At 35.8% G+C, this 24,197-nt stretch overlaps 3 protein-coding genes, 1 long non-coding RNA gene and 1 pseudogene across 8 annotated transcripts; 3 read left to right on the forward strand and 2 right to left on the reverse strand.

The window, feature by feature from the left end:
- The first annotated feature begins 244 nt into the window (after positions 1 to 244).
- Positions 245 to 3,092, forward strand: LOC146910178 (signal recognition particle 19 kDa protein-like). The gene is made up of 3 exons (XM_085724237.1): positions 245 to 650; positions 730 to 829; positions 2,741 to 3,092. The coding sequence occupies exons 1-3, from the start codon at positions 474 to 476 to the stop codon at positions 2,878 to 2,880; spliced, it is 417 nt and encodes a 138-aa protein (XP_085580363.1). The 5' UTR covers positions 245 to 473; the 3' UTR covers positions 2,881 to 3,092.
- A 6,439-nt stretch (positions 3,093 to 9,531) lies between these two features.
- Positions 9,532 to 11,664, reverse strand: LOC146910179 (uncharacterized). Its single transcript, XM_085729413.1, has one exon. The coding sequence runs from the start codon at positions 11,662 to 11,664 to the stop codon at positions 9,532 to 9,534; it is 2,133 nt and encodes a 710-aa protein (XP_085585539.1).
- A 3,132-nt stretch (positions 11,665 to 14,796) lies between these two features.
- LOC146910180 (uncharacterized) lies at positions 14,797 to 17,659 on the forward strand (annotated as a pseudogene).
- A 142-nt stretch (positions 17,660 to 17,801) lies between these two features.
- LOC146910181 (kinesin-like protein KIN-12E) lies at positions 17,802 to 21,643 on the reverse strand. 5 transcript variants are annotated; one of them, XM_085730285.1, is made up of 9 exons: positions 21,507 to 21,643; positions 21,334 to 21,398; positions 21,237 to 21,262; positions 20,957 to 21,120; positions 20,649 to 20,738; positions 19,228 to 19,322; positions 18,498 to 18,609; positions 18,280 to 18,386; positions 17,802 to 18,182 (listed from the first exon to the last, which is right to left on the reverse strand). In XM_085730285.1, the coding sequence occupies exons 2-6, from the start codon at positions 21,357 to 21,359 to the stop codon at positions 19,293 to 19,295; spliced, it is 336 nt and encodes a 111-aa protein (XP_085586411.1). In that variant the 5' UTR covers positions 21,360 to 21,398; positions 21,507 to 21,643; the 3' UTR covers positions 17,802 to 18,182; positions 18,280 to 18,386; positions 18,498 to 18,609; positions 19,228 to 19,292. The 5 variants fall into 5 exon arrangements, with proteins under 5 accessions (XP_085586411.1, XP_085586414.1, XP_085586410.1 ...); XM_085730288.1 differs by lacking the exon at positions 21,237 to 21,262; XM_085730284.1 differs by having other exon boundaries at positions 21,334 to 21,514.
- A 160-nt stretch (positions 21,644 to 21,803) lies between these two features.
- On the forward strand, positions 21,804 to 23,550 carry LOC146910182 (uncharacterized). Its single transcript, XR_015020500.1, has 4 exons — positions 21,804 to 21,939; positions 22,873 to 22,953; positions 23,108 to 23,171; positions 23,264 to 23,550. It is a non-coding gene; the product is annotated as an uncharacterized LOC146910182 (long non-coding RNA).
- Positions 23,551 to 24,197: the final 647 nt, after the last annotated feature.

Below are 24,197 nucleotides of genomic sequence, written 5' to 3' on the forward strand. Positions count from 1 at the left end.
ATTGATCTCGAAGTTAATCGATCTGTGGATAATATATCGAGTTTATCTTGGAATTTATCTTTATATAATTTTAAAAGAATACTTATATGTAGATAGAACTACAAACAATTTTTTTGACAAATACAAACAACAGTTGTACTCATACATATACTATAAACGGCAGTAATATATAATTTGAGTATGCTTAATAATTCAATTATTATAGACACTGTTAAACTAAAAATCATGGAGTAAATAAGTATTTTAGTCTATGAAATTGAAAAAACAACTAATTCAGTCATTTTCTCAAATTTTACACCACAATTTTAAATATTTAATCTTTGTTTTGAAGATTATTTATTTAAGTGAATTGGGCCGGAATAAGTTAGGTTCAACCAATAGGCCCAATAAATTACTGAATGGTTTCAGTATGAAATTTCGATCATCATCTTCATCTTCATGAGAGTAATAGATCTGATTTCACAAAGTGTAAGATGGAAGGTGAATTACCAAGCATAAAGAAATGGATCGTGTTATACCCTGTTTACATCAATTCCAAAAAGACTGTTGCTGAAGGAAGACGAATTGGAATCTCCAAATCATGCGAAAACCCTACTTGTGTCGAAATTGGGGATTGTTGCAATTTTCTTAAACTTCCTTTTGCAATCGAGGTAGTTAATTACTCATTTTTCAATTTCAATTTCAATTTCAATTACTCATTTTCTTAATAATAATTATTGTTGATCACAGCTTGACAAGGCTTACCCTCGTGATTTCATGCAAAGAGGACGAGTTAGGGTTTTGCTCAAAAAGGAGGATGGAACTCTCATTAATCCATCCATAGCTTCCAGTAAGTTTTTCAATAATTATAACAATGATATTAATTTTGTATACTTTTATTCATTCATATGTTTATAAATTTAATATAGTTCTTAGCTATCTGGACTCTCATATGAACATTGCATGCATAAGAGTGATTCTATCATTCCTTGTCTAAGCCGGAGGCCACCCCATTTCCATAAAATATGTGTTCTAACCAGAACATTACTTTGATATCTTCTTCCGACCCTGATGCTGACGTTGGTTGGCGTTTCGCTTGGCACTGAGTCACTAACAACTTAATTGTCTATTTATATTTTAATTTTTGATATAACAAAGTGATACTGGCTTTAAGTTGGGATGTTTTGTCGACTACATCATCAAGTCTATCTACATTACATTGATTATACTTTCTACCGGCACTACTTATAATATTCCACTTTTATGGCTCTGGACTCAACACTGGATTGGAACTGGTCACTTATAAGTTCTAATTGTGGATGGACTTAGAGTAGAATTGGAAATTAGAAGTTAGACTTTTGTTTCTGTTCGGCCATTTTATTTAACATGAAAGTAGAAGTACAACAATATGAATTAATGATTTGCTCACATAGGTGAAGCTTAAAAGCATGATGTGAGAAATCAATTGAAAATATTCTCTTTTCTTTCTTTCTTAGAAATGAAATTGGATCCCAAGACAAGGAATGGAAAAGAGCAGCCATACCTTATGCATGTAACATTATGCTTCTTGATCAACATAGAAATATGTAGGAACTACATATTTTTGGCATTTTTTATTTGTGATAATATCTACATTATGACCCTTTTTAAATCTATATTCAAAAGCGTGCACCAATATTTTGACAGTTTAGGCCAGTGGCACTTTTACAAATTCAAGTTGATTAAGGTAAAAGTACCTTGTTTTAACTAAAGTAGCATGTTCATAAAGCACAAATTGAAGAAGTAGGAAACAATAATTTACATGTAGATGTTAATAACATCACAACAGAGGGAGATGAGAAACACTTATGCAAAACTCTTTCAAAGTGTAATTCACAATAACGTGCAATATTGCTTGAAATAGTATTCTGAAGCAGCAGTGAATTCTCATTGAGTGTTTTTCTTCTTAGAGAATGGTAAAGGTTAAAAAATGGGAAGTAATAATCGAAACCTGTCATCTTGCCATGTACGTCAATTTTGTAACTCTCTTTTAAAAACAACTACTACATACTTTATTCTTATTGAACGTCAGTGTAAAACTAGTTTGCACTGACGGTGTGTATCCCTTTTTCTCTAATAATTAATTGTAAGATCTGAAATGGCCTTATCAAACTCTAAAGTAGTTAGTCAGAGAAATTGTGAGACCATATGATAATATAACATTGGCCACAAGATTATGCTATTCTTTTTTGAGACCATGATAATATAACATTGGCCACAAGATTATGCTATTCTTTTTATATTTTCTAGACACAGATGTTTAAGCCTGCAGAAATTATAGGATTTAGGCAGAGAGAGAGAGAGAGAGAGAGAAGGAAACTGAAACCCGTTGCACGGTGAAAAGGGTGAAGAATACGTTCTTAGAGGGGGCGACCTGGAGGTACTGACACACCAATTCAAACGCCCTCATGAAAGCATAAGAATTGGGATGAACCTGAGGGGGAGACAACTTCGTCCACCGGAAGACGTCCCGCTGGAAATCATAACAATATATATTTAGCCCACACCAAAGAGATCATCTATGATATTATAAATTATGATAGCTTATTTCTTATGGTCTTTGTCAATGTTGAGTCGAGAATCGCAACTCTTTTGCAAGCATCACATATTAAAAGGATTAGAAAATTATTTTCATGTTATTTTCTTCAAGATGCATAGATTTAATGAATGTTGAATATACTAGTATCTCATTATCATTTGTTTTGTTTTTATGTCTTTGCAGGAAAGCAACTAATGTTACGCGTTGCAGAGATGGTCCCTAAACACCATGGAAGGACCAAGAAGCAGGAGACTGCATCAACAACAACTGCAACTGCTGGACCTTCCAACAAATCTGGGAAAGGTGGAAAAAAGAGAAGATAATTATGTGTTTGAAAACTTGTTGAACATTTTCATACTGGTGCCTCTCCGAGTATGGGTTTTTCTAAGAGGGTGTTTATTACAGTTTCATACTGGTGCATATTATTCATTACAGTTGAAAATATTTATCCTAACTAAATTGAAGTTGTACCACTCGGAAATGGGTTTTGCGCATAGGATGTAACATTTTGCTAAGAGGACTTCTTTTCATACAATATATAGTCTTTGTTTTTCTGTTTTTTTTTCTTCTTCCAAAGTTGCAAGAAGAAACACGTCACGTTTGGAAGGAAAATGACATGTAATAATGATGACATATAGTCTTTGTTGCCCAAGCCAAGCAATTTAGGTTGCCCTTAACAGTAGGGACGACCAAGGTTTTGCTACTACAAGACTAGTTCTTCAGCCAAAATCGAGTTGATATAATATCCCACCACGAAGATCTCTCTTATTATTTTTTTTATTTTTTTGAGGGGATCTCTCTTATTAGTGTTTGGTGGCTTTTTAAAATGAATGATATAATTAGTTCTTTACACATTCAAAATTATGATGAAGTTTTTCATATACTTTTTTTAGAGAGATGGGATGATTTCTACCCTCCTAGCCGTAACACTAAAATAATGCATTTAAGAGTTTGAAAACTAATTTTTATTTTGAGGGGTTAAAGTAATATTTTAAAATAATTTAATCTAAAATATAAATCTTTTTTTTTTTGGTTGAGTTCTCAAACACGTGCAACTAATGTTTGTGTACATAGCAAAAATAAGAAAACTCTTGCATGTTCCATATCAATATTTTTATAAGGTAATTTCAATTTCAAACTAGGGTAATGATTACAGGGATTAAAAGTTCAAAAATATTCGAAAAGAAGGGATAATGTTTAGAGACTTGCATGTTACATATCAATACTTTTCTACATTCGGTACAAGTTCGGAGTGAGTATCTACATCTCGATTACCCGCTCCGTACCCATATTTTAAAATTGGGAAAAATTCAAACTCAGTTAAAGGGGAAAACCTGTCAAATCGAGATGACTTCAGTCGGATATCCGCATGCATAGGTTTTATTGCCATGCCTAAGTTCTACAAGCCAATTATAATAGGAACACAGGCTACCATAGATCTTATCAAAAAACCATTTTCAAAAGGTGAATTTGAGAATAGTAAATCTAAGTTTTTTTATTGCAATGTCAATGTAATATATTATTGGTGCAAATATTATTATGTTGGAGAGATTGAAGTAATTGTCATTTTTTTTAATGACAAATGTTAGTAATTAGTTGTTTGATTAATATTTACTCCTTAGTTTGAGTTTGACCATAGTACCTCCAACTCCTTATTCCTTAACTCAAACGATTTAAACTACTCAACCCCAAAACAATTTATAACGTAGGATAACAATACTAATTTAAAATAAAATATGATTGTAAACTACATATATACTTTATATTTTTTACAAAAACTACACAATATTACAAGTTACTTTAAATTTATACTAATTTATATATCAAATAACTTAAATATTCAGTAACTTTGTGTAAATTAATTTTGAATTTAAAAATAGTATTTTATTAAACTTTAACAAGTACATTAATTCCTTGAATAAAAAATAATATATAAGTACGTTAATTCCCCTTTCTTAGCACGAGTATCATACTAGTATTATCAATACGTTATTGCATGTGAATAACTTTGATGTACGACTTCAAGATGTGTGGACTTGGAGGCATGATAAGAAAGGTAAATATACTTGCTCGAGTGGATACCATTGGCTTCTTCAACAAAATAGAGATTGGAATGTGAATTGTAACATGAAGTGGCTTTGGCGCCTTAAAGTACCAGCAAAACTCCAACACTTTCTATGGCTTTATTTTCATAATGCTCTCCCTATTAATGCCTGTCGGCATCATTGCAACATGGTAGCTTCTCCAAGTTGCACCCATTGCTCTTCACCCATAGAGGATATTCTTCATTGTTTACGTGATTGTCCGCACTGTATAGAGTTTTGACTCCGCTTGAATATGAGGCGTTATAATAATTTTTTCTCTGAATTTGATGTCAAGGTTTGGCTTCATAAGATGACAAAGGTCAAAGGGTACTTTCTCTATCTTGTTTTGTGACAAGAGTATGGTATGCTTGGTGTTGGAGAAACAATACTAATTTTCAGGATCACCATTGGTGTATCCAAGATGTGGTGCGAAAGACCGTTTTGTTACACGATGAATGCATTTCTTACTATCCCAATCTTGGTTTGGACCCACACTCATCGCACCTCTTAGCTCATTGGATCCCCCCTCCGGAAGGTACACTTAAACTCAATATTGATGGTAGATTTCTAGAAGATTGTGGTTGTTTAGGTGCTGGTGGTGTTGTTCGCAACCACAATGGAGATTGGATAGCTGATTTTTCTCACTATGAAACTGGAGGTGTTGCGTTATTAGCTGAGTTATGTGCTATCCAGATAGGTCTTGATTTTTGAAGTAAAAAAACACCATGTCAACATTATTTTTGAAAGTGATTGTTTGGAAGCAGTTGACCTGATTATTGCTGGTCGTGATCATTCATTGCACACTTATGCTACTGACATCCTTCATATTAAAGATGCTCTACAAGGAAATGGAAATACAACATTAGTGCATGTTCTAGGGAACAAAATACGTGTGCAGATTTTATGGCTAAGGAAGGATCACATGCAAGGTGCTCTGCTCACTGGAACTGCCACCCGCCTGACATGGAATTTCTCATCCTGAGAGATAAGCTTGGAACTTTTTTTTTTTTTTGCACAAGCTAAAATGCGATATATTAACATTGCACATGAAACACCCTGCACAAGTCGTGCAAAAAGTGAATCACTGCTAACAATTTACAAAGTACAAGGTGCCACAAAAAGGAAGACACCCTCAAAGTAACCAAAAAAATAACAATTACTGGTGCATTCCCATACAAAGGAGCGGATGTTTCCACCAGTCATAAAAACAATAATTGAAAGACATGTTCCTTGCTTTCATCCATAGAAATGAATTGCGTTTAATTTTCTCCAAAAGAACAAGAGAATGCGATGCCTCGTTTTGGAATATTCTATTGTTTCGGTCTTTCCATATCACCCAAACAGAGGCATACCAAATACCTGTAAAATAAGCATGAGTACTCCGAGGAAGTCCCGCCATATAACAAAACTGATGGTAATGTTGTTGTAAATCATTATGATGTACCAAAGCCAAGCCTAACCATTCCGAAATCAATGACCAAACAATACAATAATTTGTGCAAGATAAAAACAAGTGACATGCTGTTTCCACAACGTCACAGCCAATCACGCACAAAGAATCATTTGCCTGGACTATATTTCTTCGTAACAAATTGTCTCGTGTCGGAAGACGATCGCGAAGAAGACGCCATACAAACAAAGACACTTTTCGCGGTATGTGCCTATGCCAAACATTGTCGACACAACTCCTCGCCGATTGATCTCTAAAGCTAGTAACAAAGCGATATGCCTCTCGCACCGAATATCCATGAACCGTATCAAGAGTCCACTTCCATTTATCAGCAACATTGACCTGTAAAACAAAATTTTGTAATAATAATGCACACTCCCTCACACTCTCCTCCTCCCATGCAAACAAACGTCGACGCCATACCCATCCCCCTCCTCCTTCGTCCCACCCCTCTCTCTCCATATCCGCCACCGACCAATCCTTATTAACAGCAAGATCAAAGAGCCTAGGGTATTTTGACCTCAAAGGCGATTCCCCTACCCAATGATCATACCAAAACAAAGTACCACGTCCATCTCCCATCACCCTCCTAATGTTCCCATCAAACCAATTCCCTACTCCCTCACCAGCCCCCCCACGAACACCACACACCATCCTCCACCAGGACGAGCTATGTCTATCCCCCTCCATCAACCGACCACCCTCCTCACCGTAACGTGCTTTTAAAACACGATACCAAAGGCCCTCTTTCTCCGTCAGCATCCTCCAACACCACTTCCCCAACAAAGAAAAATTAAACTCTCTTAATCTCCTAACCCCCAAACCTCCAACCTCCTTAGGGACACAAATATCATCCCACTTAATCCAAGCAATTTTTTTATTTTCCTCACTCCCACCCCAAAAAAATTTTTTAAAAATAGATTCGATAAGAGAGATTATACCTGCAGGAGCCTTGAAAAAGGAAAGAAAGTAAACCGGAAGCGAAGACAGGACAGATTTCAGCAGTATCAAACGGCCTCCAGAAGACAAGAACCTATTATTCCAAGATGATAAGCGAGAAACTATACGATCAACCACAGGTTTCCAAAAATTCAATTTTCTAGGATCCCCACCAATCGGAAGTCCCAAATACACAAACGGGATGGACCCCCTTCTGCAATTCATAACCAATGCCGCCTCAGCCAACCACGACTCATTAATATTAACACCAGTAATCATGCTTTTATTGAAATTGCCCTTTAAACCAGACATTTCCTCAAACAGAAGCAAAACCGCACGCATAGAACGCACATTTAACCAACTCTTCTCACCTAAAATGAGGGTATCATCAGCGAACTGTAGATGAGTAAGTCGCACCTCTCCTTCTCGGCCCACACCATAACCATTGTAGAGTTGCGCTTCTACCATAGCTTTCATCAAGATGTTAAAACCTTCGGCTGCCATCAAGAATAGAAACGGTGATAGAGGGTCACCCTGACGAAGACCCCTCTCTAACTTGAACTCATCAGTAGGGCTGCCATTAACCAGAATCGAGGCTGTTGCCGTACCCACACATTCAGATATCCACTTACGCCACAAAGTTGGAAAGTTCATATTACTCATAACGGAATCCAGATAATTTAGGTCCACCGAGTCATAAGCCTTTTCGAAGTCAACTTTGAACAAAAGAAGTTCCTTGTTAAGACGCCTCGCTTCATCAACAACTTCATTGGCAATAAGAATTCCATCTAGAATTTGCTTCCCTTTTACAAAAGCAGATTGGGAATCAGATATCACACTACCAAGAACGCCTCGTAGTCTATTCGCCAACACTTTTGCAAGCACCTTATACATACATCCGACAAGAGATATTGGCCTAAAATCATTTAAGTGTTGAGGGCTGTTCACCTTTGGAATCAAAGCGATAAAAGTTGCATTCACGCCTTTCGTCAATTTCCCATTTCTGTGAAATTCCACAATAAATCTCATAAAATCATCTTTCACCAAGTCCCAAAATTGTTTTATGAATCCAAGGTTAACACCATCCGGCCCCGGGCTCTTAAAGTTGGCACAGTCCCAAACCGCCTGCTTTACCTCCTCTACCGAAAAAGGTTTGATCAAATTACCGGCTTCAAAAATTGATAATTTGCGGAACGGTAGTGCAGCTACTCCTGGTCGAATTACATTCTGAGATCGAAAATGGTTGGCAAAGTGGTTGAAAACTGCAGCTCGGACGTTATGCACCCCTTGGACATTGACACCATTTACTTTGACCACATTAATATTATTTCGTCGACGACGGCTTGACATAACTCCATGAAAGAATTTTGAATTTTCATCACCTTCTTGTAACCATGTCAAACGAGATTTCTGCCAATTGATACTACAATGAGCCCGAGATAATGAATGCAAGTTGACTGATAAATCCTGTAACTCCTTCACTTCCTCCTCTAACAACGTGTTTGTTTCTGCTTTATCATCAAAAAATGAAATGCGGCTTTTAACTGACAAAATCTTACCCTCCAAATTCTGAGTATGACGATGGTGCCACTCCTTTAAATTTGTTTTCATCATTTTTAATTTATGTTTCAAAACATAACCGCCCCACCCTTGTACATCAAAGGACCGCCACTGATGATTCACAAAGTCACTGTACCCTGGGAAATCTGCCCAGCACTTTAGCATCCGTAAGGGCCGCGGACCCCAATTGGCTTCATCAACCATTAACATCAAAGGGACATGATCAGATAGACCGCGTTGATACGCGACCTGTATACAATTAGGCCACACCTCACACCACTTTTCAGACAACAAAAAACGGTCAAGTCTGCTCATGGAAATACCATCACCTCGATACCATGTAAAAAGCCGGCCACATAAAGGTAAATCAATCAGCAAAGTATCTGTAATAAATGTATTAAACATGTCTGCTTCCGTCTGTCTGAACACTAAACCCCTTCCCTTACGTTCCTCCAAGCACCGAACCGAATTAAAATCCCCACAAAGACAAACACACAACTCGGCATTACTAGTAACAAAGGAATTGAGCCGCTCCCACATGCTTGATTTAGCCAACGGATCACATGGGGCGTATACATTGATAATAACAATAATTTCTCCAGAAAGAATAACCCTTCCGGTAATAACAAGTACATGTGCAAAACTTGAAGAGGACCAAACTTCAATTAAAGAATTATTCCACACCGTAATCATACCTGCTGAAGCACCGACAGATGGCTGAAAAGAATAACCGTACGATTCATCTCCCCAAATTGATTTTATCAAAGCATCATCTACATAGCTAAGCTTTGATTCTTGAATACATAACACATAAGGATTTTTCTCTTGAACCAGCCGACGGACCTCCGCCCTCTTCTCCGCTCCTCCTAAACCCCTCACATTATAAGAAATAACTTTCATTGGTGCCACACTCCACCCCCACTCCTCCAACACCTCTCCGATCAGCACACATCACCATTGGACCGCCCCCCTTCAACACTCTCTCCTTGTAACTCACACCCACCAGCCGCCCTCCAAGCTCGCCTTCCTTCCTTAGATAACACATTAAAACTATTATTGGGATCACCGTTGTAACTCAACCCAATAACCCGACCAATCGCCTTAACATCCTCCTTCACCACTTCCGTTTTTTCATGTAAAATCACCCAATTTTCCAAATCCTTATTAACAGAAGAAGTAGAATTCTTGGAGGACTCAGACACAGGATTAATCGCTACCTTTGACGGATTCGATTCTTTGCGTGCATTCCGTTTCCTATCTTGCTTCTTTAAAATTTTTAAAATTTCCTTTCTTTCACCGGATGACATGCGAGCTACTCTTTTAACAAACCCAGCTGAGTGCTTTAATTTCTTAGAAAACTTCTTTTTGTCGTGCTGTTTAGTTGCAGTAGGATCAGCTTGCTGACTCTGGACCTCAGGCAGCTGTTCAGTCACAGCAACCCCATGGGAAGTTGATGCAAACTCATCTACACCTTTTGCCAACCTAGGTAGCCACTCAAGACTCCACGGACCACTTTGTTGAGGCCGAGACTGGACTGTATGCTGCTGCACTTCATTGAAATTCTTGATGACAGCAGAACCGACCATTGGCATAGCAGGTTCCTGAACTCTTTCTATTGCTGCAGATTTCTGTTTCTTGCATGACTCAGTAGTAACATCCTTCTTAACGCTAAGCACCTCAACTTCTTCACAAAGTCTGCCATCCTTCCTCCCTTCATGAGCACTCCATTCCTTGTGCAAATCATTCACCAGATCATCCAGCTCCCACTCCCCTTGAACTTCATCCAAACCGTTCGCAAAATTTGAATGATGTAATGCTTCCGGTCTAGATTCAATTTCTTCCTCCGACAAAAAAGCATCCTCCCCTAAATTCCACCCCCACTCCTCCACCAACTTAATACTAAACAAGCTTCCGTCTACCATAGAGTCAAAAGACGTATTCAATATCTCTAACTGAGGCGTAGATATAAGAATACGTGCAAAATCAATCCTAGCTTTATCCACCGTACAAGTGTCTGCCCGAACATACCTTCCAACATCCATCACACATAATTTAAAAAATTCTTCGTTCCATGCATGAATAGGTACTCCATAAACTCTAACCCATGCACCCCGCTCATACTTAACATCCTCCATCGACCACATATGCAATTTATTAAATAACATACCGAAAAAATGAAGTGCGTCATTAAACACATGCCAAATATCTTTCCCGTCATTACAAAACAAAAACACCCTATCTCCGCCCATGGGAGTTACCATCACATTAATAAAACCAGCATCATTTACCTTTTGTTGTAGTGCCAATGTCGAATCGTCCACAATCACAGAAGCAACCATGCCGGACGTTGCCCAGGTGCGGTCTGCTAACACCGATGAGTATTTTGGTATGAAACGCCCCGTGTCGTGATGCTTCTTATCAAAAATCTTTACTCCCGGCTGAACCTTACCAACCCCTTGCGCCTCCTCCTTCCTATTTGTTTGAATAACTTTCGGTACCTCCTTCCTCAACACAACTGAACCACCTTCTTCCTCCCTAACCACACCCGGCACGGCTACCTCCTCCACCCTCGCCACCGTTAATCCTACATTTCCAGCCTCCCTCACCTCTTCCAATGACCCTTTCTTCTTTTCTCCCTCACCTGTTTGCTTCCCCACCCTAATATTTTTTACTCCCTCACCCCTCACTCTCACCACCACCCTTCCTTCTCCCTCCTGCCTTCTCCCTTCACCAGTAAAAACCTCAGAGTCCGAAGCAAATCTATCAAAGCGTGCCTCACGAGCCCAGATGCGGCTTTGACCTATCCAAACATTATTTAAAGCAATGGCCAGTTTGTCTCTGTTCCTTACATTCAGAAACCGTAAAAAACCGTAGGTCTGCCCCCTAATGTTTCTCTTTCGAGCAATGTAAACGTCTGATAAAATACCGCAAACTTCGAAAGCTTGACGGAGTTGAAACAACGGTGTAAAGTCAGGAAAATTTGTGAAATAGAAAGAGACTTTACCACCGTTCACATCCGAATTTGCAAAATCTTGAGCATTCTGAACCTGTATCACGTCGCGACTAACAGCCATATAGTTTTCACCATGAACATTGGAAACCCTAGTGCCTTTGTCAAATCCTCTACCAACTTCTGCATATGCTCGCTGATCCCTAACCCTTACCTGAACCCTTCCTCCACGCTGTTCCGATGCCACTGACCTGTCGCGTCTTCCCGCTTCCGGTTGCGTCGCTTTCCTCTTTCTTGATCTCACCACATGCCAATCTCCCCTATCCCCCCCAATTTCTGCCACCCTGGCTGGCCCCCTAGCCCCCCCAGTGATCCTCTCCGCCGGTGAAAAGCTCCGGCGCGGTTGCCCTAGGTAAGCCCTAGAGTAGCCGTTGCTCTCTCTCTCTCTAAAGCCTCTCATGATTCTTTTTCTTTTGATGTTTTTTTAAGCAAATTTTATTTTTTGATAAGCTTGGAACTTAATTTCTTCTTTCCCTCTTTTTTTCTTTTCTTTTTGCCTCGTTACATTGTAACACTACAAAAAAAAATACGTTATTGCATCCTTCCGTGGGTGACGGTCGCTTTGTTTGGAAAAAAGAAGAAAATTGAGAGCATCCTATTGTATTTAGGGAAAATTACATTAACTTTCCTTGAGGTTTATTAAAATGACACTGACATCCCCTCTAGTTTTAAAACTTACACTAACCTCCCTTAAGTTTTTATTAAATAGACAAACACCTCCCTTCACTATTAACACCGTTAGTTTTCCGTCAATTTTAGTTTTTTTAGGAAATTTTCTGTTAACTTTTAATGGGTTTCTTGAATCGGGAAAAGACAAACCTTTCTTTATTGTTTCTTTAGACTTTTGCAAATGATTTTGCCTATTCCTTCTTATGGTCTTCACCTGCAATATGCACTTGAGTTTTAGATGAACAACCTATTTATGTTCGATTCTTGAAGATTTTGTTCAATTAGGTTAGTAAACTTCTTCCTTATTTGTCATTGTCGTAAATGGACCTTTAAATTTTGAATCATGTGGGAGTTGAAAGATTTAAGACAATAATTAGGACCTTTTTTGTTATTATGTTAGTTTTATTTTAAACTTTATATTTGATGTTCCGATTGTTCTATGAATGTCTCTTACGAATTTGATGTTTCGATTATTCTATGAATGTCTCTTATGAAGATCTCAATTTCATGAGAGAGAAAATGGGATACATGACTTACTATTATAATAAAAAGATAACGAAAGTTAACGGTGCTAAATAATTGATGAAAACTTAAGGGAGATTATTGTAAGTTTTAAAATTAAAGGGGGTGTATATGTCATTTCAATAAAACTCAGGGGAGGTCGGTGTAATTTTCCCTTGTATTTATCGACTGTGCATGAAAGAATTACTTGATGCAATCCACTTTAAGGTGCATAAGTCGTGGGATTTAATATGTAAACTCAAGGAGTCTGCCACCTAATGTGGTAACACTAAAATAACCATACATTTATTACATGTTTTAAATTGTGGTTCAAATATGGTAAGATTTATTTGAATAAAAAGTTGCTTACTAATCTTTTTTTTTCTTCAAATAAACTAGTGGCCAGTTTAAGGTGAAGGTGAATAAGTAAGATGTTCAGGTTTGAATTTTGACACATATATATATAATACAATGTTCATACTAACTGAGTTAAGTTTACGGAGACACTTGTCACTTGTGTAATAATCTATTGATTGTATTTTTCCTGCGATTGGTTTATTTTCCATATTAATTTATAATTTTTTTTTTGACAAGACCCTTGGAAAATAAGTGTCACGTGTTTGCATAAACTATCAATGAGATATGTCTAATATGGACCAAATAAATTTTTTAAGAAATTTTAACAAAATGTAATTATTTTTTACAACAAAATGTTATATTTATTTTTTCTTAAAAATGTTTTTTTTTTTGGTCAACTTTTTTCTTAAAAATGTTATATCTGTTCTTCAGTAAAATTAGTAAAGGTTCATATTTTAACAAATTTTTAATGGTCACCAAAGGTCTTGCAAAATTTATCAACATAAATTTAGTTGCAGTCTTTTTTTACTCTCCGGTCACTATTATAAGCAAAAATTTACTTTTTAGATCCATTCAATAAATGATGTATGTAGTCTATATATAGACCACATACATCATTTAATGAATGAACCTAAAAAATCAACTTTTACTTATAATAGTGATCGGAGGGAGTATGTGACTAACATCCTTTAGCAGCTTAAATGTGGACAAATCCACGTACCTAAAGATTCAACAAAAAATGCAATGATTTTGGGTAGCATTAATTCGGTGAGGTGTAATATTAATAATTCGATGAGAGGATTACGTGTGAGTAATTTTTTTAAATAAGTGAGTAAATGCATTAGTTGGACACATTTAAGGAAAAACGTGTTCTTAATTTCATATACTCCCATAACGAGCTATAAATAGAGTCTGGTTTATAATCTTCCATTACTCATTACTCATTACTCAGACACATAAACTCAAACCCCGTAGCACTAGAAGATTTAGTGTTACATCTCAGCCATTCCAAACTCCTGATTATGACTCCAACAAGTAATTTTTTCACTGCTTTGATGTTGCAGTAGTTTTTTTTCTTTCTTTCTCTCTATTTTGAATTCAATGTCTGATTTTATTGTTGGATGATTGCCCAAAACAGAAATTATACATTTGGAACCAATCATTAGGTTACATCTTTATTTTTCATTTTAATGTCATCATCATCAACCTTAACTTTAGATGATCATTCTATAGGTCCGTCGGATTGCTCAACCTCTGTAATAAGTCGATCTAAAGTGGCTCTGAGCATGGGCGGGGAGGGACGGCCGCCCATGACACCACTTTTATAGGGGCACCAAATATATATTTTTTAGCCCACATTGATTAATTCTTTTTTTAGAGAACCATATTTATAATTGAATCATGTAAGAATAAAGACATTTGAATAATTAAAAAGGGACAAGTTTATTCGCACAGGGCACTAAAAATCTTAGGGTCGGCCCGAGTCGATCAAAAGTTACATTATGATCCAAAAATACAATGATCGAGCCATAACTCCCGATAGATTTTGTGCAATCGAAAGTTACTATCGGATAAATCCAAAAAACTTTTGAACAATGCAAAAAGGGCAAATAAAGCAATTACGTCAAGTCGTCAAGTTGAGTGTTGTTTTTTCTTTTTGGATTGTTGGATGTGGATCCTCTAGTGCCGCAGTTGTCTCTACAACAACGTTAATTTCGACTATTTATATTTTGTATCATTGTTGCATTTAGTGAATATACAAAGTTTATTTAGTTAATCAAATAGAGTAATGTATTTAAAATTGATTTTGGTTTTGTTTCTCTATCTTATATATATCCTTTCAATTTTGCATGGAATGCAATAGAGCTTGAAAAGATACTACGTAAAGCACAACGTTGCTGGCTTGGAACTGCTGAAATATGTGAGATACTTCGCAATCACCGGAAGTTTGAGTTATCACAAAATCCACCTTATAGGCCTCCTGGTATTGCTTATTAATTTTTACGGACTTAACTTATCTATTGCTCATTCATGTATGAATTGATGATAGATCATCTCAAGTAGAAAAGTTTTGTTTTGTGTTAGCTATTCGTACACATGCTTGGTATGAAGATGGAGTAATAATTTTGACATGTTCATTTTTTTCAGCTGGGTCACTATTATTGTTTGATCGAAAAACAGTCAAATTCTTTCGCAATGATGGCTACCGTTGGAAGAAGAAAAAAAATGGCCAGATAGGAGAAGGTCATATAAAGTTGAAGGTGTGTTGGAATATGCTCATATAATTGATACACTTGAATTTTTGTTGTTCTCCACACAATACCATGGTAATATAGTAGGACTAGGAAGCATTTTTCGTTGCATAAACATGGTAATATATATAGCTGCTTTGGTTTAACTATTTTACAAATGTTGTACATTAATATAAGTACAGTAGCCTTGATGTCGAAGCAAGATGATGTTGTCAAAATGTTCAATCCTTAAACCCTAATTTGAATACAAAGTTTATTAGCATTTGATTTTTTATTTCCTTGGCATGTAAAATTTCATTAAAATTATTCCATTGTGGTTAATAATGGAGAACACACTCAGAAAATGTTTGTATAATCAAGAACAAGATTGCCAATGTTTGAGATAAAACAAACAAATATATTAAGAAGTGCTTCCCCATTGTTTTGCCTTCTTTTATGAAACTTACATTTTGACGATTGTATCAAACGAACTTATCTGAAAGTGGCTCTTCAAAAAAGAACAATGAGGTTCTAGTCTCCTGTTTTTAATATCTATCTGTATGTTGTCTGGTGCCATTTTTCTCCCTTGGTTTGCATTTTACTTTGGTCTCATGAGTTGCCTGCCTAATTTATTGGTTCTATTGACTATTGTTCAATGTAGGATGGTAGTGTTGCAGTCTTGCATTGCTTCTATGCTCGTGGTGAGGATAATGCAAACTTTCGGAGGAGAGTTTATTGGATGCTTGATGAGTTAGTTTTTGTAATCCTGTTTTTAGGATCATTGACTTTTTACAAAGAATATTCAGCATGGTGCTTACGTTGTTAATTGCTATATATTTATCTGGATATTTTTCACCTTTTTTTAAAGTTTTGAGAAAATAATAGACCGAGTCGTAATTCAAGCCTGAACCTTGCAAGGTTGCACCATGTGTTCATGCCCTTTTTACATGGTTATAGTGATTAAACATATTCTTTTGAATTGCAGGCAGTTCAAGGACATTGTCCTCGTGCATTACGGAGAGGTATGCATTTGTTTTTCTTTGTAGCATTTTTGTTCTTATCGTAATTTTATTTATGCAGATGACATAATGCTACATTGGAACCAGAATTATGTGTTGATTTTATGTGCTATCTTTCTTTTAAGCATATTTCCTATGAGCGGCATTAAATGGATTGTGAGCAATCACGACGAGTACTTGTTTTGCATATTTGTGGTTCCATCTATGGGTCAACCATAATAGATGGATGGGTCTTCAAATATGCTTGTTTTGCATATCTTAAATGGTTTTATACATAAAATGCTTTGCACTTTACAGGGCTGCAAGTCTGGCATATTCTCACATTTGCATCGCTCTCATAGTAGTTCAGTGCCTTCCTCTTCCAAAACAAGCTCACTAATATCTGATGTTCAAGTATCTTTGACATCAAATGCAAATGAAATTGATCAGTTACAGAATCCTTCTCAAGTCTATTCTCATGCTCAATCTACCAACAGTTCCATATATCATTGTGCACCTCAGCTTGCACATGAAGCTACGGGTTAGTTGTACTGGAAAAGAATATATAGGAAATAATATGTGAAATTGTTTTCATTTTGATTCTAAATTGAGGTCTTTCCTTTACTTTTTGTAGTAAACTTCACCTCTAGAAATGTCGATTTTGCCCGTAAATATTTTGCCTGCTATGTCTGTCTATAATGCCAATTTTGTTTGGATTTTTAAACATGTGAATTTTTTTTATTTAGGATTTTCTGAGTTATTGAGGAACCCCATTATTTCATCATGGAGATCGGACAATTATCAGAATGTTAATCAGGTGTGGTAATTGCAATTATCAACTATATATATTTTTAAACTTTGACACTCTGCCTACCCTTGATTTCCTTTATCAATCCTTGTTAAAGTTTACATATTCCAAATTTTGGGAGTCCTATTCATTTTGTTGAGATATTTGAACTTATGTTATGATATCATGTAGGAAATGATGTTCTGTAATTTATATAGTTTTACATTTACTAGTCACAATGCCTTCCCCTATGTGACTTTTTTTCTTTCTTTCTTGCAGCTTGATGGTTTTGGACAGTGGGTGAATAAGGAGACTGATGGAGACTGGGATAATTCTTTGATGGCTTCAAATTCAGGCAATAATATGAATACATTTGATGTGGATAATTCTGATATGGATTATTATTTAGAACAGCTACTTAGTATCGATGATGACTTTACTCTCGATTGGGCATTTGATTGATTTTACTCTTATTAAATTAATGTTATTTTAACGCCTTTTATTGTATATAGAAAATAAAGGGAAAAAAAAACCTTTAGTCAACGGTTTGTCAACTCTGATGTCGTGTATTACATATCACAAATCAATGTCAACCTATTTATTTGAAGGAAAAAAATGTCAACCTATTTATTTGAAGGAAAAAAAAAAAAACAGTATATATAAACTGCTCACTCCACTATAAGTACCATGAATAGACAAAATGTATCAAAGCCAATGAGATCAAAATTACAACCCCACCAATGAATGAAAGGCAAAAACACCACACTAGATTTTACATGATGAGACATAGTATTTGTTTTTACATTTTTGAACTTGCAAAAGGTGTTACAATGATCAATCAATTATACAGATGGAGGATCTCTGTACATTTACATTAAAAAAAGTTGGCTCAGCCGCAAAAAAAGTGGTTGTTTAGCCGTGCAAACTATCACCAGAAGATTTGCGGTACTGAGTAAGCTCTTCGTTCACACGAGCAAGAAGTCTTTCAGACTGTGACAACCTCTTGGTAATTCTGACGTTACCCAAATTTTGAGCTCCCCTATAATCCACAAAATAAAATGCTCGTAACTGAGAAGGAAAATTCCATTTTAAAATGATAAAGTAAACCCTACTAAAGATAGAAAATGTAAGTAGACCTTAATCTTTGATGATTGTGGGACATGTTCAGAATTTTGTGTCCCAATTAGTGTTTTAACCTTGTCGTCCAATTCTGCAATCTTCCTCATCAGATGGTCTTGTCCATCTACAACAAGTGACAGGAAAAAAAAAACCATAAACAGATTGATTTATTTTTATTTTTAATTCTTATGTGGTAAAAATCAGATCATAGAGATGTGTTGCACCCTAGTAGTACCCTCAACATTTCATTTTGCGCAGAAAGCAACTGATCTCGCTCTTGGAGTTGCTGCACTGCTATCTGAGTAGCAAGCATATCTGCCTCTCTAGTTTTTAGGTTCGATATGCAGCTGAGTCACAAATTAAATACGGTTAGAATAGAAATGAAATTTGAGTTCAATTTCAGAGTATTAAGTCGTTCTAAATCTTGAAATAGCATGGACGCGGATTTCAGAGTTTAAACATTAAAGAACCGAAAATTTGGAATGTAACTTAACACACAAGACATCTCTAATATGTTAAAATGTATAGTTGGAATTCGGAAGAATCTCTTATTTGATCAATAACTCATAACTCCATGCTCGTGTGTGATTTAGGGCTTATTAATATATTTTTCCATTTAAAAATAAAAAACTCATAACGCCATTCTTTACGGTAAAAAAAAGGTCTATATCTCTTTAAAGATCACTCAACCAGTTTAATATGAACTTGAATCAAATATGAAATATCATATGCGAACGTTACTCCATGGGAGGAGTTTAAATATGTTAAAGAACTTGCATAATCAAGCATGGATAATGGAGCAGTCAGACATGGTTTCCAAGCATACTAACCTCTCTCTTTCCTGAATGAGATCATTAATATGTTGTCTAAGGTCAAGATTCTCTTTTTCCCAATGATAAAGAAATGGCAATTAAGTTAAACATCTTATAAAATTTACAGCACACTAATTTTTTAGCATAGAGTACCTTTGCAAAGAACTCTTCTCTCTGATGATGAGCTTCCTCCACTAAATTAACGATTTGGTTTTGGTCTATAAGATTTGGTTCTGGTCTATCAAATTCTGGAACATACCAGAAGCAACAAAAATGCAAGGCAATGTGCAACCATGAAATTTCACAATATAAAAATAAGGCTTAAACGCACTTTTCACCCCCTAACTTTGCATAAGTTGCAATTTTGGCCCCCTATTAAAAAAAATGGCAAAAGTTACCCCCCATGTCTACCCTCTTTTGCAAAACGTCAATTTTGACTTGGTCAAGCCTATGTGTCTCGCCACCTGTGTATTTATTTTAATTTTCTATTTTCTTTAATTCCATGTGTATAATTAGCTAATAAAAAAAACAAAAAATCACAAAAAAAAAAACATGGCACGTGAGAGCTTCACTATCCTCTTCTCCTTCCAAACCAAATCTTCATCTTCCTCTTCCAAACCAAATCTGCATCTTCTCCTTTCATCATCTTCTACTTTTATTTTCCAGCAATTGAAAATTTCCGACCCAAACCTTCATCTTCTCCAGCTTCGTGACTTCTATGTACACCCCATCTTCAACCAACGAGTCTGAATCTTCAACTTCATCATCCTCTGTCACCAATAAAGTCCCAGAATCATCGGTGTCGTTTAAGGTGGTTGGGTTGTGTTTGGAAGCGTGATACAAAGAAGGAGTAAAGTTGATGTTTAAGGAACATGACTTGGGTGAGGGTGTGAAATGAAAAGGGGGGTGAGAGAAGAAAAGGGAGGAATGTGGTTGAGGGAGTAGGAAAGCTTGCGTGGAAACTGGAATCGCGCGCATTGTTGTCTTTCTCTTCTATTGTCTTCACCTGTATATTCTCTTTCTCTTATTTAAGCAAAAACAATTAATTGTAATTGTCGCCCATAATTGATAATGCAGGGTATCTAAAGTCTAAACATTGATAATGCAGGTGAAACAAGGAGTGATTTTATTGTTGCTGGAAATCTATTGTAATTTCATGTTAATTGATTTTTTTTGTTTGTTTTGCTGGATTTGGGGTATGAAGAAAATGAATATTGTGCATTTTCTTTAAGAAATGAAGGAAGAAGATGAATGATTTAGACAAAGAAGATGATTTTCTTGTTAAGAAATGGATGAAGAAGAAGGAACTCACGTGCCTCTCCTTTCTTTCCTTTTTTTTATTTTCTTTTAAATTCTGTAAATACACATGTGGCTTTTTTTATTTTTATTAATTCAAAAAATACCCAGGTGGCGTGCCATGTAGGCTTGACCAAGTCAAAATTGACGTTTTGCAAAAGGGGTAGACATGGGGGGTAACTTTTGCCATTTTTTTTAATAGGGGACCAAAATTGCAACTTATGCAAAGTTAGGGGGTGAAAAGTGCGTTTAAGCCTAAAAATAAATCTGAAACTTACTGCATAGTTGGTAATGTCCAATCTGACACCAAGAACAAGAAGGTCCCGAATCACATCATGAGTCATGCTTTCAGTAGCAGCCAGCCTTGTCTGTAGCATGCAAAGTGCAAACATGATCCAATATAAATTTAGACATTTAGTCCATTATGTGTTTAATAATTACTGTGATGATATTTCTCAGCATTATTATAGATAGAATATATATGAACACTAGTTTTGTTATTCTGACACCTTAAATTTTAACCCGAGCCTGCACCTAGGATATTAAGTTCTACACATGGGATAGAGACTATAAAAAGGTTAAATACCTCCTTTTGCCGGCTAGCTGCAAGTGCTTCTAGTTCTTGCACACGGAGCCTTGCCACTGACAATTCTTGATCTTTCTCATGATTCATCTGCTGAACCTCTAGTCCTTGTTGACATTTTCCCCATTTCTCTGATGTTGGTGCCATGGATGTTGAATATGACATATCTGTTTTCATTTCACGGAATATTTTTGGTTTTTCAAATAAAAAATTGTTAATCAAACTTGATCTTAGCGTAATGTGAAAACTATTCAATAAAACCGGAACTTGTATTGGTACGTACCTTCTGCTGGTACTGCAATGTTTGGGCTTCAGCATGCAGTACAATATGTACTCTTTGCACTTTTTAATCTTAAAAAATTAGAGGTAGAGAAGAATACCTCCTGATCTTTCTCTGCGTTTTCATTTTCAATCATGAAGTTCCAGTACTTTGCTGGGTGGTTGCCTACATCAGGGGTTTTTATGCGATTGACAACAGAGAAATCAAATCAGAAATCAATTACAATAACAATTGGGCCTGCTGTAATCAAGGTTTCAAAAAACGGATCGGTACCGGGATTTCGGTATCGGCAGCCACCGTGACCGTTTTTGGACCTTTTCACGTTGAGAACAAAAATCACAGCAAAATCGCCGTTACGGGCGCGAAATGCCGCTACGGCCGCGAAATGCCGTTACAGACTTGAAAATTCAGTAATTTGAACAGGAGAAAAGGAATCGAATCTCATATTAAAAAAAAAGCACAAGAATACAAGAACAGGAGAAGAAGGAATCTGAATCTTATCTTTTGTACAGAAAAGTCAGGCATCTCAAATCTCAATCTTATCAATTACTTACTTCTCTTCTTTGGTGGTGGTAAACTAACAGACAAACAAACATAAACATGCTGCTCTTGTGTTGTTACTCTTCTAGTGTTGTGTGATTCTTTGTGATTCTGGTGTTGCCGTTTCTTGCTTCATGTTCGTTCTGCTTGCCGTTTCTTTGTTCAGGTTTGCGATTCTGGTATTTTTGTTATCACTTGGTTAGTCACACGTATGCGCAGGCGCAGCTTCACTCTTCATTCAATAATAATAAATTAATAATAATAATAATAATTAATAATTACTTTTAGATGGTTTATTTGTTTATATTCATATATTTATTTATTAAACTCAAAAAAAAAAAAAAGTGTGCATTCATCTTTTATTTAAGTTCACGGTAATTTTAAATTGACACTCTTAATTCAACCACTTAATTTGAGTATTTAGGTAACAAATATTAGATGAAATTTTAGAGAAAAAATTGGGACTTTGATGTTAGGACTTTGAACTTTGATTGTATATGTCGTTGGTGATAACAATGATGAAGTTCTGGATTGTTTGATTATGTCTTTGGAGGAAGTGGAAATAACAATGATGAAGGTGACAGTGGAAGTTATGATCCTGCACGTCGTTTTACCATGTGGTGACTAGTGGTGTAATCAATAAGTTTTTATTAGACTTTTTCAAATGTATTAGTAGTTTTTTATGATGTGAACTAAATGTAGTTAATTGATCATGAACTTTGTTTAATGATATGCTATAAGTAGTTATTTATTAGTTAATTTCTTTTCAATCTGTCAAACATTTTATCTTTACTAAATGTAGTCTATTTTTATTATTATATTTACTTTAAACATGTTATAATTATGGAAAAAAGTATTATACATTATATGATAATATAAATAGTTTTAATACGTTTTGATTAATTCACACCGCGAAGACCGTTATTTGTATCGCAGCGTCCGTTACAGCCGAAATCGCGACAACCTTAACGCGACCGCGATCGCGACTGTTATTTAGAATCTTGGTTACATGAATTAAATTAGAAAATAGAAACCATACATAGAAAATAATTTTGGCATTAAGGTAATAATAACAGATTGAATTGCTAAATGAATGCAGGCTTACTCTTCTTCTTGGTCCGTCCACCTAGATGTGGGAAAACTACCTTACTAATGGCATTGGCTGGAAAACTCCCTGGAGGTCAGTATTTTAGATCAAGTGAATTTTTTAGCATAACTCAAAAATCAATCAAGATTAGGCCTATTAATGCAAGGCATTGAGCAAGCTGAATTTCCGTATACTACAAACAATCTCCGTGATATCCTACTTAGCCTACCTTTTTACTTTTCTTTAGGTTTCTGGAGAAATCTGCTACAATGGTCACATTCCTGAGATGACAGTCATTGGAAGCAGAGCTGGTAAACTTTCTTGCTTATCCAAATCCTGGATAATCTAAATAATTGTAACTAACACAATACCAGTAGGCATTCATATATTTTTTGTGCTGCAGATATAATGACTGAAATCACTAGGAATGAAAAAGAACAAGGAATATGAAGGTATTGTAGATTGTAGTTATAATAATAATAATAATGTATATGTCATATTCTCGAACAAAGCTTCTAGCTAGCGCTGGGATACAATATATATATGCTAAGCTACAGCTTTGATGTCAATTTACTGCTGCTGTATTTAATTTAAGTTTGTTATTGTTGGATAATTCTTTCACTTTATTGTGAAAGGGAACAACTCAACGTGTGACTGTTTGGGAATTTAAAACCCAATTCAATTTCTTTATCTGTCTTTTTCCATATCAAGATTTACGGGACTATGGGTTGTGGTGCCTGTGGGTTGTTTGTTACAGAGAAGTCGGCAAATTACAGGCGGAACTTCGTAAGTATTTGAACTACAATCAAATGAAGTCTAATTCTGTAAGTTTTTCTAATGAAATTCTGCCGTCCTTGTGAACACATTGTTGAGCCTTGGTTCTGTCATGTTTAATAATTTTATTAGAATGATAAGAATTAATCTTTTGACTGTTTTTAGATGGACACATTGAATTGTTTAGAATGGTGAAGACCTTGTAAATTTTCATCATGTTTTAAGTAGTTATGTGGTGCCTAGTAATAATGATATTTTACTGTGGTAGACTACCACAATTACATTTAGGTAAAGTAAACTTATTTCATTTCAATAATAATATCATGCAAAATACAATACGAGACAAAGTAAAAACCTTGAGAACTAGTTGCGCATAATATAATAAAGTTTAGAAATAAATATAAGTGATACTCAAACAAACTCATCACAATAAATATAAGGTTTAAATGTGTAATTGGTCCCTGCACTTTCAACAGATTTTGACATTGGTCCCTGCACTTTTTTTTGTTTGGCATTGATCCCTGCACTTTGTAAAAATATTGGCATTGGTCCCTGCACTTTTT

Source organism: Medicago sativa, chromosome 7, assembly GCF_051527215.1.
Source record: "Medicago sativa cultivar Bolivia chromosome 7, Bolivia_mono, whole genome shotgun sequence".
Lineage (NCBI taxonomy): Eukaryota > Viridiplantae > Streptophyta > Magnoliopsida > Fabales > Fabaceae > Medicago > Medicago sativa.

Bases quoted from the DNA above. Each gene is read 5' to 3' on its own strand.
- LOC146910178 (XM_085724237.1), top strand. From the start codon at position 474: ATGGAAGGTGAATTACCAAGCATAAAGAAATGGATCGTGTTATACCCT. The intron at 651-729 runs GTAGTTAATTAC...TGTTGATCACAG, and splicing joins AACTTCCTTTTGCAATCGAG to CTTGACAAGGCTTACCCTCG. The intron at 830-2,740 runs GTAAGTTTTTCA...ATGTCTTTGCAG, and splicing joins TAATCCATCCATAGCTTCCA to GAAAGCAACTAATGTTACGC.
- LOC146910179 (XM_085729413.1), bottom strand. From the start codon at position 11,664: ATGGCTGTTAGTCGCGACGTGATACAGGTTCAGAATGCTCAAGATTTT.
- LOC146910181 (XM_085730285.1), bottom strand. From the start codon at position 21,359: ATGAAAACGCAGAGAAAGATCAGGAG. The intron at 21,263-21,333 runs GTATTCTTCTCT...TGCATGCTGAAG, and splicing joins ACGCAGAGAAAGATCAGGAG to CCCAAACATTGCAGTACCAG. The intron at 20,739-20,956 runs GTATTTAACCTT...TGCATGCTACAG, and splicing joins CAGCTAGCCGGCAAAAGGAG to ACAAGGCTGGCTGCTACTGA.